This window comes from Colias philodice, chromosome 6, assembly GCF_061535455.1.
Source record: "Colias philodice isolate Cphi_HAF_F1 chromosome 6, ilColPhil1 Martin Lab GWU primary, whole genome shotgun sequence".
NCBI classification, from domain to species: domain Eukaryota; kingdom Metazoa; phylum Arthropoda; class Insecta; order Lepidoptera; family Pieridae; genus Colias; species Colias philodice.
In genome coordinates this window covers 568,500-583,474 of record NC_143091.1, presented here as the reverse complement: position 1 = coordinate 583,474, position 14,975 = coordinate 568,500, and the positions used below count along the sequence as shown (strand labels likewise).

General features: G+C 34.1%; 2 protein-coding genes across 3 annotated transcripts in view; one reads left to right on the top strand and one right to left on the bottom strand.

Annotated features, from left to right (window-relative positions):
• Positions 1 to 8,380, top strand: part of conu (Rho GTPase-activating protein conundrum) — a 76,722-nt gene extending 68,342 nt beyond the window's left edge. For both annotated transcript variants that reach the window (XM_089695999.1, XM_089696000.1), the window contains exons 4-12: positions 2,423 to 2,547; positions 3,387 to 3,538; positions 4,166 to 4,271; positions 4,469 to 4,574; positions 5,244 to 5,403; positions 6,048 to 6,214; positions 6,547 to 6,724; positions 7,046 to 7,229; positions 7,592 to 8,380. In XM_089695999.1, the coding sequence (XP_089552125.1) occupies positions 2,423 to 2,547; positions 3,387 to 3,538; positions 4,166 to 4,271; positions 4,469 to 4,574; positions 5,244 to 5,403; positions 6,048 to 6,214; positions 6,547 to 6,724; positions 7,046 to 7,229; positions 7,592 to 7,766 (1,353 nt within the window). In that variant the 3' untranslated portion in view covers positions 7,767 to 8,380. The remainder of the gene's footprint in view (positions 1 to 2,422; positions 2,548 to 3,386; positions 3,539 to 4,165; positions 4,272 to 4,468; positions 4,575 to 5,243; positions 5,404 to 6,047; positions 6,215 to 6,546; positions 6,725 to 7,045; positions 7,230 to 7,591) is intronic.
• A 2,355-nt stretch (positions 8,381 to 10,735) lies between these two features.
• Positions 10,736 to 12,950, bottom strand: Nup43 (nucleoporin 43). The gene is made up of 3 exons (XM_089695961.1): positions 12,475 to 12,950; positions 11,609 to 11,783; positions 10,736 to 11,361 (listed from the first exon to the last, which is right to left on the bottom strand). The coding sequence occupies exons 1-3, from the start codon at positions 12,825 to 12,827 to the stop codon at positions 10,864 to 10,866; spliced, it is 1,026 nt and encodes a 341-aa protein (XP_089552087.1). The 5' UTR covers positions 12,828 to 12,950; the 3' UTR covers positions 10,736 to 10,863.
• Between the last annotated feature and the right edge of the window lie 2,025 nt (positions 12,951 to 14,975).

Below are 14,975 nucleotides of genomic sequence, written 5' to 3'. Positions count from 1 at the left end.
AGATGAATAGTAAAACAAACATCTAACAGTACATATGTATTGTTATAATTCCACTAGTGTTGATGGCTCGGCTTCCAGTAACATACGTACGTACGTAGCTTCGTGGAAATCAGTGTCATTCACCTATAATACAAGATATTATATTCCATATTAATATTTTTCATGCGAAAGTGTATTGTTATTTAAATGAAGCCAAAAGCAAAGAAGAGGCTTTAATTAGAAATGCTGATCGATTTGTTTGTGGAATAACTTATTGGCTCTTAATAACTAAGATTTAAGGATAGATACTATCAATAGTTTTTTAAATCATTCTCGTTCTTTTTATTTATCTAAGTATTTACGTAAAGCTATCACAAACTATAAACAAACTTTCATTAGTAACAGCTATTGTTCAAATTAATTGTTATATAAACAGTTACAAGCTGAAGTTACAATATTCATAAATTATCACATAATACATATTTACCGATCCAGCCATTTCTAAGTAAGGTGACAATGGCAATATGATACAAAATAAATATTATCATCAGTTCCACTAGGAATTTTTACTAATTTCTTTTTAATGATAGTCATTACGGAAATCAAATCCTTGACACTATTTAACACGTGATAGATATTTTCAAACTTCTACTTTTTATATCAAAAACTTTCTCATAAACTCGTATTTTTACAATCGAATACTATAATGATCCAATTAATGAATTAAAATCCTGTCTTATAAAAACAACATTAATTGGCCAAAATTCTTATAGAATTTTCCTTAATTAAATGGTGTTTGTTACATAACGACTTTCTACGGAGTCGTTTCAAAAGTGTTCAATTATCAAGGTAAGTCGTATCAGCCAGCGTGTCGGCTAAAGTACAATAATAATTTATTAATTACTAGCTTTCCGCCCGCGGCTTCGTCCGCGTTATCATTGAAAAACCCGTATAGTTCCCGTGGGATTTCCGGGATAAAACATATCCTATGTGTTAATCTAAGTTAGCCTCTATAAGTGTGCTAAATTTTATTGTAATCGGTTAAGTAGTATTTGCGTGAAATAGTAACAAACATACATACCTACACATACATCCATCTTAATAAACTTTCGCATTTATAATATTAGTTAGGATATGTACCTATAGATATCCAAGCATGTGTGTTCTGCATTGGTGAATGGTGATCTCTGGTACCTATAAATAACTGGTACCTATAATACATTGACATTTAAACGATTCTGTACGGCTGCATCTAATTATTTTTAGTAATAAGCTCGCATTTTATGGTTAGTTTTATAACTTTGTTCACAAAGTAATGTTTTTGTAATTTTAATTGTTCCTGTTCTATTCAGTATCTCAGCATCAATGCCCGAAATCCTTTATTGTTTAGTGTTCTTAAAATGATACTGACACATTTACTGACCGTCTTTTCATTTTTTTTAAATATATTTTGGGATATAATTAGATAGCTATTTATGTTCCAAATGTGAGTAAAACTGAGGCGATAATTATTTTAATTAACTTTTATTTTATCGGTTTATACCTACCGCCAAGTCGCAATTAATTTTATTACAACAATACAAGTATTTTTTCTTGCTTTGTTCACGTCATACAGAAAATAAAATTTCATATTTTCATATTGGGTTTCAGTGCCTTCAATTGTAAATAGTCGCAAGCAGTTTTTCATAAAGCGCAAAGCGATTATTGCTGATATTTGCTGCTAAAGCGATTATAAATGCCTAATTTCTAATTTTGCTCTAGGTATAGGATTTTGAAAAAATGCATAGATATTAGGCATTAGGATAAAGCTGAAATGAAGCTAACAAAAAGAAGTTCAATATTCAAATAGGTATAATTTTTTTACATACAGACAAAGTTATTCTATATATTATGGTATTGATACATTCCTTATTCCAACGAACTCATGTGTTCGAATGATAGCGTCCACTTTCTACAAAAAAGGTCCAATAATTAAGTCGTGTGTGACAGTGGTTTTAACTTAAACTTGTAAATGTTTAAAACTAAATGGATAGTAATGAGGTAAAGTGAGGAATGGAAAGCGAAAGAAAGTCATATAACGTGATAAGAACGCTGTATTTGACTATATTTGTTGTTTTATCAACCCGGTATCATTTTAATGGAAGGTACGTGAGCAAAACGTAAGAAAACTCGTTTTTAATCGCATTCTTGCTCTGCATTGGTTCAAATTTATACGTTTCTACGTTTTGTGAAGTTAAATTTATACATAGCAAAATCGTCTGCTATACAGGTATTGACAGTCATAAAAAATCATATAAGACAACGTAACTTTTATGGGGTTGCCAAAAATAACTTAGTGTTGCGTCTTTTGGGATGGGAAAGGGAATAATTTAGGGTTGTCACAAATGCCTATAAATATTTAATGATGAGGGTTGTCACTAAAACGTTATCTGTTTTGTTCCAGAATTCAAGTGGCAGCGAGCCTCGGTCGCGTAGCGCGACTCCCGATTCTTTGGACTCGCTGCCGAGCGGTGGTTCCGGCAGCCCGCCCACCGAGTGGGCGGACGCGGCTACACCACCGGACTTTGTGTAAGTTTACTTTATCCTTATTATTGTAGTTCTTATGAAAACTCATTAAGTACCTTGTTGGCTTAATTTACGTATTTTGAAATATATTGTGTTTATCTCTTTATTGAACTACGATTTACTCTAAAAGTGGACCCATCATGCTTATAAAAATTAAAGATATTTAATCGTTTTGTCAAACGTGTACGAAACCAACCATTAAGATCCGATTTTTCAATCCTTGGTTAAAATTTATCCGTCCAATAAAGTATTACACGAGCATATTAAAATGTCACCTGTAAACTGTCAAATACGGACAATTACAATACATTTTTGAAATGGTAGTTTAATACGTTATTCGATGAATAAGTTTTAACCAAGGATTGAAAAATCAGCCCTTAATACATTTAAAAATAAGTTGAAGAAATGGCTGATCATAAATTTGTTTTATAGCCAAAAATGTTTTTTGATTGTTTTTTTTTAGTGGATGATATGGAATGATATTTCAATTGTAATGGGAATTAGCTTTTATATTTGATTGTATTTAATTTAATTTTATACATGCTTAATACTAAATTAATACTAAGCGAAACATGACCAAGTATAGGTACCTAATATTTTTTTGACACTTTATGGTACAGGGTTTTTATTAAATAAATATTATTAAGCTATTGCATAGCTTCTATCGCGGGCCTTGAGCGCGGGGACCGAATCCAGAAATTCCGTAACGAAAAAACCTCACGCTCTTCACTCCGACGGGCATGGAGGTGTGGCTTGAAGGCATAGCATGCAATAGCTTTACCGCGGCAGTCCCCGAGTGCCACACGTCTTTTTTATTTATATTTTCAACCTACCCCTTACAGCGACAGTTACCCCGCGGGCACGCACGCGCCGGTGGCCCGCACGCCGTCCGCCCCCGCGCGGCGCGCTCGCCCCGCGCCCACGCTCTCACCGCCGCGACACGATCTGTTCAAGCCCAATGAACTGCATTGGGCGGATATTGCTAGTAATACTGGTGAGTTTTGGTCTTCAAGTTTTTGTCATCTCCCATATCTGAACTATTGAAATGGTACTCACCTTTTTACTCTTTATGTTCCCTCTCAATGGCAAGAACTTTTGAAATAAAACCTCATCTTTCCCGCAGGAACTTCTATAGAAAAAACTAATCGCATTTGATGGATATAATTTCAACATCTACTTTATTAAAGTGAAACTTTTATTACATCGTCTCAAACTTTTTGGTCTGTGTAGCGCATGTCGTGTGTATCGCGGCTGCCGAGTAGGTATACCTACTCGGCAGCCGACCGTCACGCGACATGCGCTACACAAAGCAGTGTTCGGAACCATTCGAACAGTTTCACTTATACCGTGGTTTCATAAAACCACACAACATTTTTTTTACATCTGGCACAAGATTTATTTAAAAGGCACTCTAGCCTTGGCTGTGTCTATAGATAGAGGTTTAGGAAATTGTGTTTCATAGTCGTTATTTTCTCTCCTACACATTCTTCTTCAACCTATTCAAATAGTGGGATAACACTTGGGTATGAGTAAGGGGTAATTTGTAACCTATATAAACATTTTCATTATTTTCCGCGCAGTGACACTAGTTTGCTAATTTCTTGTTTTATTTCCATTTCAGAGGGTATAGAACTACTCGGCTACCAGCGATACGGCACTGTGCAGGGACCGCGGATAGGCAAGGAGCGGATCAATGGCTCCATACTAAAGGACAACGATCTTTTTATGTAAGTTACCATAATTGTTTTCTAACCTCAAATTTTACATCTATGAATATCCATAATAAATTTTGTTAAAAGATTCAGTGGTATGACCCTTCTTGTTGATTTTAAGACTGGAAATTTGGTGGTTTTTGTGACCATGTTAAATAACGATTTTAAGACTGTGACGTCACATTACTTATTATTGTATATTTTATTTGCAGCAAACATACTCCAGTGGCTCGCACAAAGAGCGCTGCGTCCGCGCAGCAACCTCTCAGTTTCGAACACAAGTTCAATCTCGACCGGCAAATGCTCGACCACGATGAGGTAAGATACATTTGAACTAATATTTTATCGTATAAACTTTTCAGTATTAATTCGGGTATATCATGATTTCTCCTAATTTTTTGAGCTACGGAAATCCCTTCAAATCAAATCTCAAAAAATTCCGTCTTGCTATTCATACTAAATTCTTTAGTGAAGCCGCGTGAAGCAATACTCCAATAAATATTTTTCTGAAGAACATACATCAAAGATTTAGTTTCCCTTTTTAATTGCATATTTGCAAGCATATTTGGTTCGGTCAGTGAACACAAACATTTGAAACGAAATGATTGGTCGTAACTCAAACTCATTAGTACAGGTTTCCCTCAAGTGTGAAGTCTACTTAATTAATTGAGTCTAGATAATATCTAGACTGGTATATCGTTTTACTCTGAGATTACGACATTTTAAATAATTGTTTCCTTACGTCACTTTAATGGTTTTCACTTTCTTTATCTGTGCTGATTAATTATGATTGTTATTAGTTCTTTAATTACTTATCTAAGATCTTCGTAATTTATTACAATTATGTTTGAAAAAGTTTTTCTATCAATTCTATGTAAAAGAATCCAATTTAACAAGTCAATTTCTTTTCTTAAAGAATTTTTTGCCAAATTCTTTGAAAGTTATCCTTCCAAGAGAAAATAACCATATATGTAAATATTTTTCCAGGAATGGCCAGAACCAAACAGTAACGTTGACATCGAAAGCCTGAACGAGTCGCAGCTAAAGAAGCTCCAACAGTTGCTCTGGCTGGAACTGACGACGCTCTTCGATAAATATTCGCTTCCATTCCACAAGAGAAAAGCACCCAAGAAGAAAAGGAAAGAAGGTTGGTTCTTGTATGATGATATATTGCTAGAAATATACTTTAAGAATTTGTTTCTGTTAATAAAATTATAAACTAATACATAACTTATGTTTTCGAGTTATCAATAAACTAAAGTTGCAGTAGCATTTTTGCGAACATAATTTATATAGTAGAGGATAAGTAAAAAATGCTTCGGGGATATTCTATGACGTTTCCAAAGCATTTGACTGCGTAGAACATTCCGTTTTATTGCGTAAATTATATTTGTATGCAATTTAATGAATTGTGGATAAATCTTAGCTCAGAACCCTCAGCTTCATATCTTAAGAATAAGATATTTACCTTTGTTTTTTATGAAGAATGTTCTAGCACCGCGTCGATTAACATTGGTGTTCCGCAGGGATCTGTTTTAGGTCCTTGTTTGTTTCTTGGAGCCGAAAATAATCTTAATTTATGAATTAAGTTTCAATAAAACATGTAATTGAATTTCAGTTAGTCGTTTAGCAAATATATTTTGTGCTTTTATATTTGTAGAGGATGTGTGTCCTGGTGTTTATTCCACAACTCTTCTGACATTTGACAAACACAATATTCCATAACATTTCCATTAATTCCATTACTGTATTACTGAACTTCTCTTTTAACACATAATATTTATATTGCAGAAGGCTCAGTATTCGGGGTATCTCTTGAAACCCTACTCCGCAAGGACATGCTAGTATGGGAGGAAACCTGGTCCTCAGTGCCGGCGGTCGTGCGTGCGCTCTCTGCTGCATTAAGGGAACGTACTAGAGATGAGGGGCTGTTGAGAGTGCCCGGGAATAAGCATAAGGTGAGGGAAAACGAAACAAAAGCTGAAGGTGGTTTTTTTAAACAAAATTGCGCCCTAAAAAAATGATAATAAATAGACTACAGATGGCAAGAGTAAAACTGATGTGTAAAACTTACAGTTTACCCAAGACTTTTATTTTCAACCAAATTTACAGACAGGAGGAGACTCTCAATCCGACTGTGTTTGTTTCCAGTATTATCATCATTTTTTTAAAGCTGTTCCCTGTCCACGTCCATTCAAATTTTGTCCAGTTCTAACGAAGCCGGTTTAGAGTTTAGACTATAGACCTAGTATTAACAAAACTGTTTCAAAATTGAACTATTCACCCACAGATCGAGACGCTCTGCCAGTTGATAGAGCGCGAGTGGTACTCGGACCGCGAGAGTGTAGAGGCGGCTTTACACCGCGCCACGGGGCACGACCTCGCGGCGGTGTTCAAGCGTCTGCTGCGCGCGTTACCGCAGCCGCCGCTCACACAGGAGCTTATGCGCCTGTTCTATCACACTTATGGTGAGGTTTTGGGACAAAAAATCCTATTTAATTCCATATTTAGAGATTTTAGGGTCTTGTCGATTCTTAAAAAAATGGGTTTCAAAGTAAACTTGAAAATACAAGTGCCGCTTGGGCATTTGCCCGCGCTCTGATACAGAATGTGTAATTTGGAAATAATAATTTCACTATCAATTCTTATCCTAAGAAACTGCTTTTAGCTTTACCAATGAATCCTACTTAGGCCCCTTTCAGTCACTAAAGTAAAAAATTGTATTGAATTACATATTTTTCACAAAGAAAATTGCATATTTATTTTCAACGGTAAATTTTGGCTTGCAGCACTCTCAGGTGGCACACAGGGACGCGCACTTAGTCTCCTAGTACAGTTACTACCAAGCGAACAGCGCGCTACACTCCGCGAAGTATTACGTCTTGTGCGAGAGATCGTTGCTCACAGCCACACTAATAAGATGAGCGAGCATAACGTCGCCATGATCATCGCGCCTGCGCTCTTCCCGCCCAGGTAAACACACACACACACACACACACACACACACACACACACACACACACACACACACGTGACATATACAAACACACGAGACATGTACAAAAAGGTCACACGCACAAACTAAAGTGACACATTCAAACACATGACACAAAGTCATTACCCAAACACATGTGACACGCACCTACACATCTCACATGTACAAACACACACTTTCTGTAAGTACACATATACATAGAAAAATACATACATCTTTCTATACAGAACTTGTAATTTCTCTGAATTTTACATTATATTGTATGTGTGTAGTACACACAACAAAAAGTTGCAAAAAATTTACAGCAAAACAAATTGATCTAAATTATGTCTTGTTACAGCCTGCTCATCAAAGCATCAGACAGTTTAGAAACACAATTAGCAACAGCGGCGAACAGTTGCCACGTAACGGAAGCTCTTATGCGCTGGTGTGACCAGCTATGGATGGTTCCTGCCTCACTCATAGCCGCCTCTCAGAGGAAACCTCAACAACACAGACGGAATAACCATACTTGAACACTTTATTTATCATTTAGGTCTTTAAAGGAACCGTTAACCAAGGATTGCGGGACGGATCATATTTAAATGGTGCTTCTAGAAGCATAAGTGCTGTGCTTTATACGTTTAAGTGATGATACTGTGCAGATATCGAGTAATATTTGAATGTTTGACGACGGCTGTCAAAAAGCGCGGGTAAAATTTAAATTATCTGTGTATATATTATGACACTACACGAAATGTCAATGCTTTGCAGTGTTGCCAACTTTTAGGACAAATTGTATGAAAAACAGTTATATTATTTTGTAGCAATAATATAATAATTTAGGACATTAGTATATTATGAGTGATATTTATATATACTCCGTGTTAACTTATAGGTGTAAAGAAGCCAAATATTCAACATTATATTTGTAGTCTTTAAATATATTCCAGTTGAGGCTAAGCCGTTTCCATTAAATAGAGGAATGTGAAGGCGTAACGAAAAAATAACTAACAAGAGAAACTGTTTATAAATCTAAGTTATCAATACATTAAAAATTATTATTGTACTATTAAACCTAAACTATAATATAACTTTTTTTTTAAATATAAATTATTCTTTCTACTTTATGTTACTAAATTCGTATAGCAATAATGGAGAATGTTCACTAATTTTGATTATTAGCACTCCATATTCTCTGTCAAAAATAAATAATACTAGTGAAAAAATTACTTCGATACGTCAATTATTTTCCGATTTAGAAGTAAAACAAGTTGTAAACGCCCGGTGATGGTGTGACGTCACACTACAACACGCTCAATCTGGCTCACTCAGTCCGCTAGCGATCGCGCGCCCGCGCCGTCGAAATTATAATTAAATACTTTTAAAAATGTCCAATCCAAATACCAGAAAATCATGTGTTGTTCCTAAATGTAAAAATACAACTACCAATTCGCCGGATAAGTTGTTTTTTATAGTTGCAAAGGAAGTAAGCTACATATTATAATATTTTGAGAACATTGCAGCTGTTTTGCGTTATCCTTTGTTTTCTATACAAGTTTTAATCTATACTAGACTGTGCTTCTGCTCTGCTCGTATGGGCTAAGTATAGGTAGATGGCTAGTAAGATTTTTTCTTGTTTTAAGTTGAGAATGATATGGAGAACTATACTAAAATATAAGTTGGTCGGGGGAAGAATTAAACAAAAACAGGGTATAGTTCCACACAAATTCAAATGTCAACAGGAAAATGAAGATAAACCTCAGAGATCAGCAGTGCAAAAACGCAATCGTATAGAATATTTTGAGAAACTATTAAATAAAGATGAAACTTTGGTATGACTGTTATTTTATTAAACAAATAATTATTACTATTATTGGACTATTAACGAAATTCGCGGACGAAAACCCATCAAAATACTGCGCAAGCTATAACACCTACTTCAGCGCTGCCGACTTGATACTAGGGTGCGTATAAAGCAAAATTACCAATCTTCTATTAGATGATACGTGTAATATTCAAGACCAAATCTAAAAAATAAAATATATAACAAACTAGATGATATGTTCAACGATTCTGTTCAATCAAAAACATAAAATATTAAAATTGACTCGATAAAAAAAAATCACCAAGTTAGCTCTAATTTCCACACTTTTACGTTTTCTACTTGACATGGTAATACTTATTATGATTTTTTTTTCATAAACAATTATATTAAAACATTTGCAAGATATTTCTCAGAGAATTTTGAGTAATTACTTTTAGTTTTGGTTTTATCTGCGATAAACCACTTTTATCGTGACAAAACCAAACGTTTATCTCGAGAAAAAAAGAGCACCAAAAATAAAACCAAAACTAAAAGTAATTACACAAAATGATTGACGAATATCTTGCAAATGTTTTAATATAATTGTTTATGAAAAAAAAATCATAATAAGTATTACCATGTCAAGTAGAAAACGTAAAAGTGTGGAAATTAGAGCTAACTTGGTAATTTTTTTTTATCGAGTAAATTTTAATATTTTATGTTTTTGATTAAACAGAATCGTTGAACATATCATCTAGTTTGATATATATTTTATTTTTTAGATTTGGTCTTGAATATTACACGTATCATCCAATAGAAGATTGGTAATTTTGCTTTATACACACCGCGCGGGGACGCGGCCGCGCGGTGCGTTGTGACGTGACGTCACAAGCGGTCACGTGACTATTAGCGGGACTCGATATTTTTCGAAACTTTGAATGCGTATAAAATCAAAACTACTTGGTATTTTTGACTACGACAAAAACTAGTGTATTTGTATACATACAGGCTTTACTGAGACACAATTTCAAGGGATTTGGCATACCTAGTAACATTCTTCATTATTAATTACCTATTTATCTATAGCTTGTGCTATCATTTCTGATCATGTTTTATCTAATTTAGTTACGCCTTATTGTATGGTGCCATGTATGTGTGTTGGTTACCATTTGGATGCGAAAGGTTGTAAGATCGGTGCCCTGTGTTGATATTTTACTTGTAAATATGAATTGTAAAATATCCTAACAATTATCTAGGCAAGCAAAGACTGACTTGGTGTATTAGGTTAAGTGTATTTACTATAACAATGAAATAAAATGTGTATTAATCAGATGGCTTTTTATTTTGTCCTCCTCACAGCTATATTTAAAAATTTAAAGTTGATAATTCATTATAGTGAAAAATAGAGACGAAAAGTGTTAATGGACACATTCTTAGACATACCATATCTAGCAAATTAAGTTAGATGTATATTACTCAATAGCCTATAGTTAAAGGCTAGATCGTAATTTTCAATAATGATACCCTAGTTAGATTCATTACTTCAGGTAAAAAAAAAAAAATAAATTATAGTGAAACATGTTTCCCTCGAATACAATTCCAAATACAATAGAAACTTTCAAAGTTTATAAAAATTTATTTATCATATATAGAGTAGTTATGCTACAGTTTGAAAAATAAAACCACTATGTTCTAAATGTTTATTAGAAATTAGAATACAATCTTCTAGAAAACGAGAAAATACATTGAACCATGAAACATCCTAGCATTTAATGCTTACAATCACTCAGTAACAAGTCTTAACCGAAACACACTTGACTCAAGAATTAAAACTTAAAATTCTTAATCAGATAAAGAGCTTCATTATCACAGCCGCACAATATCCGTCCTTTATCGCAATGTATTGTATTCACCGACTTACGCATAGTTATAATACTATTTACATTCATGGTTGTTTTTTCATCTATTGGTAAATAGCTGTCTGGTGTTTTTTTAGTAAGTAGTTCCATATCCCAATCCCAAATATCACCAGATACTGAGCTTGTGAGTAATCTATAAGGATTTTCTGGATGGAACTGCATTTCGGTAACACCTGCCGAGTGGGCGTTGACGAGCGTGGTGGGAAATTGGTTTATACGGAGGTCCCATACTGCGATAAATCCTGATTCGCTACCAGCAAGTACAATGTGTGGTTGCGTTGGATGTTGGACAATACATGTGGCTGCTAGCTCGTCTGTTGAGAGCACGAACGATGCAGCTGGCTTTTGGTTATCTGATCTTATGTCCCATATCTTCATGTGACCTCTGATGTTTCCTGTTATCACCTGAAAAATAAATTAAATTTGTTTGATACTTCTACTAATGATTAGATGTGGTGGAGTATGCTGATTGCTGTATGTGGAAACAATTATGATAAATAGGAAAGTAAGAAATAAAATTTTATAGGAGTATAATTTTATACCTTTTCTGTGCAGACAGTTAGGCATTCATATACAGTTTTTTTTGCATTTAATCACTTCTCACATAATTTTCTAAATTAAGTATTTATTCTAGTAACACACTTATAATTACCTCATTAGACTTGATAAAGCACACTGAATGCAAGGAACAGCTATCTGCACTGTGATATAAAGTGCTGGTAATATCTCCCCGCCTGCCATTCAGTATATTAACTTTCCCATCTTCACCAGCAGAAGCTATATCTCCCTCAAATGTATCTAGTGAAGTGCACGAACATGGATCATGCCTGAAATTATTATTAAATGTATCTAGTGAAGTGCATGAACATGGATCATGCCTGAAATTATTATTAAATGTATCTAGTGAAGTGCATGAACATGGATCATGCCTGAAATTATTATCAGATTAAAAATATTATTTTTCAGTATACAAAGGTATACAGGGTGTCCCGCTGTTGGTATACTAAGCTCAAAGGAGGTTATAGTTTTGCATACGCTGAGTACGTTAAAAATAATTAAAAAATTCCAGACGCATTTTTTTTTCATATAGATGAATTCTTAAAACTCTATGTGTACACCCATAACAAGCGAGCCGCCCAACTTTGCCACCAGCACGTGAGCTATCGTTTAAGATTATGTTTTCATAGATAAAATGCTCATATTAGAGAAGCGGTATATGCCGGCTGCGCGAAGCTAGAGAAGAAAACACGGATTTTCAGGAAAAATTTAGCAAAAAATTTTGGACGTAATTTTTTTTAAAGTATTTTTTACGTGATCAGTGTATGCAAAACTACAAGTTCCTTCGCGCTTAGTATACCAATAGTGGGACACCCTGTATAAAAGAAAGGCGGAGGAAAAATAAATGACAATTATTGCAGTGCTAGAGACAACTATTCATCATATTCCATAGCAAATTATATCTGAATTCATTTACAAGCTAAGCTTTATAGAAATTAGTTTAGTTTTAGTATAACTTACTCTATTTTGTGCAATTGTTTCCATTCAAACACTTCTTTTAACGGAGCCTGTCGTTCGTACGCACTTATTTCAAGAATTCTAACCTCACCATTCGATATCGAAACAGCGATTTTATTCTTGTCTAAAAACTTAATTTCCGTGACATCGCCCGCGACCTTATACTCAGATAATTGGCGAGGGTATTCCACATGGTCATCTTCATTTATATGTTCAAATAACCATACTTTTATAAAATTTTCATCATCGTCCCAACTGCCGGTAAAAAAGTGTTTTGTTTCTACGTAGTCTTCGGGAATCCATCGTATTTTATTAATCTTTTGTGATACAAAAGTTCCTTCAACTTCTAGTGACATAATGTTCTATTCGTAAAGCAAGAAATCTAAAAATTTAAAAAATAAAATTTGTAAGTAAATAAAAATACGTTGAAACACGGCTATGACAGAAACTTGACGTTTGACGTGAGTGGACGTGAAATTGAAAAATGACTTCTGTCACAGATCTACTACAACTTCTGTGATGCTCTTGCTAAAGCGTCTTATTTACGGTCCATCTTGACGTACGTCCCGCCAAGGTCATACACGATGCACGACGCAAAACGACAGTGAATAGCGTTGACGTACGTCAATAATTATTATTATTATCTTGCTGGATGTGCACGACCAACTTTTCATCCAGCAAGCACCCCCACCACCGCGAACGTCGTGCAGATGGACAGTGAATAGCGCGGACGTACAGCAGATCAGTGTTGCCAACAGAAATTAATGTAAATACTTGGAAACGTGGCCTATTGATATGATTTTTTTGTGATAACTTAGTGTTTACATGAGCAAGCAAGAAACGGTTATTTTTGAATTTTATGTACACAGGAAATCCCAATTATCATTACTTTTGGATCAACCTTGTACACATGGACAGTTTATATTCAGAAGTTATTATTTTAAAAGAACTCCAAGGCGAATTGTTGAATAACACAGATTTTATGCAAAAGTCCACTGCAGAAAAATGGCAATTTATTTAAAAAAAATATCTTGACGAATTTGTTTGTTTAAAAAAAATGATTAGCTATATACTCTCTGTTCCCGCCACTTTAGCATTTACTGAAAGAGTCTTTTCGGTCATGAATGTGAAGTGGCGGGAAGAGAGAAACCGAGCTTCATTAAAAATTAATTAAAAATGAGCTCTTGAAATATATAAATTTAGATTTGGAATGTTTGGATTCATATAATTCATTTAAAAATAATGAAAAATTCTTAGTTACTGCAAAAAGTACAAAAAAATACATTTTTAAAAATATTTATTTACTCTTTATTTACCTCCTTTAAAATCAGATATACTCTATTTCTTCAAATAAAAGTTGGCAACCCTAGCCATGCTTGATGCGCGCACGATCGTCAGTAGGATACATCCAGCACCGCGACCTTGAGCCGACGTACGTCGGGGATTGACCGTGAATAAGACGCTTAAGCCTGTCTGTCCCAGTGGGCACCACATTGCAGGGCAAGACGTGGGCACTGGGCAGCGCCCACATTATGACAGGAACAATGTTGCCAATTTATATTGTGACCGTGACTTTTATCATCTAGATAAATTAATACAATTTAAACATGCTTATAGGCTTAGAGTATATATTACAGTAGTATAGAGCGAGTGTATTGCACTGTGGTATTGCACAAATTCCTCAGTGCGCATCGTAGGCAGATGAGCTATAGATAATATATAGATGTGTGTGTGACAAATAGGGATGGGTAGGTATCAATTGCGTGCCGAGCTATCGATAAGTTATGTAAATAAATGTGTATCTTTTGTAAATTTTATGTTCAATATGTTATATAAGGAGAAATGTATGAATAAAGTATAAATATGTCATTTTAAATTTGTTTGCCAAGAGAATAAAGTGTTTATTCCATTTGAATATTTCTTGTATTAATTTTAAGTACCTACTTAAAAAAAATATGTTTATGAATATCAGAAAAACGAGTTCGATATTAAAGTTAATAAAATAAAAATTCGGGTTTGGTGCTATTTCTTTAATAATAAATGAAACAATAATAATAATGTTTTAAAAATGTTAAATAAAAATAAGAAATTTTTAGTAATTTAAAATGATAATATAATAAATCATATAAATAATTTTTTTATTTAATTTTATCCATTCTACTATAAAATGTTCAAAATCAATTTAGCGGTTCAGAAAATATATCGTAACATTACATAATTATACTTTACATTTACACTATAATACATTTGCATTCATAATATTAGAAAGTCATTTTTAAAAGAGTTTTAATTTTAAAGTTAAATAAATAATTTGTTAAAATATAGTTCTTCTAGTAAACTTTATATCGAGTACAGCGTTGGTCAGGTCACATCACTAAGATCACGTGGCGGCAGTGAGGTGCGCGAGCGAGCCTGCGCGTGTCCGCCTCCTACCTCCCCTTCACCCCCGCGATGCTAGATTTATTTTCATAAAAATAAGTATAACAATCTACTTACTGATGAAA

Coding starts and splice junctions, on each gene's coding strand:
- Nup43 (XM_089695961.1), bottom strand. CDS start 12,827: ATGTCACTAGAAGTTGAAGGAACTTTTGTATCACAAAAGATTAATAAA. Junction 11,784..12,474: donor AAACAATTGCACAAAATAGA/GTAAGTTATACT, acceptor TAATAATTTCAG/GCATGATCCATGTTCGTGCA. Junction 11,362..11,608: donor GCTTTATCAAGTCTAATGAG/GTAATTATAAGT, acceptor TTTATTTTTCAG/GTGATAACAGGAAACATCAG.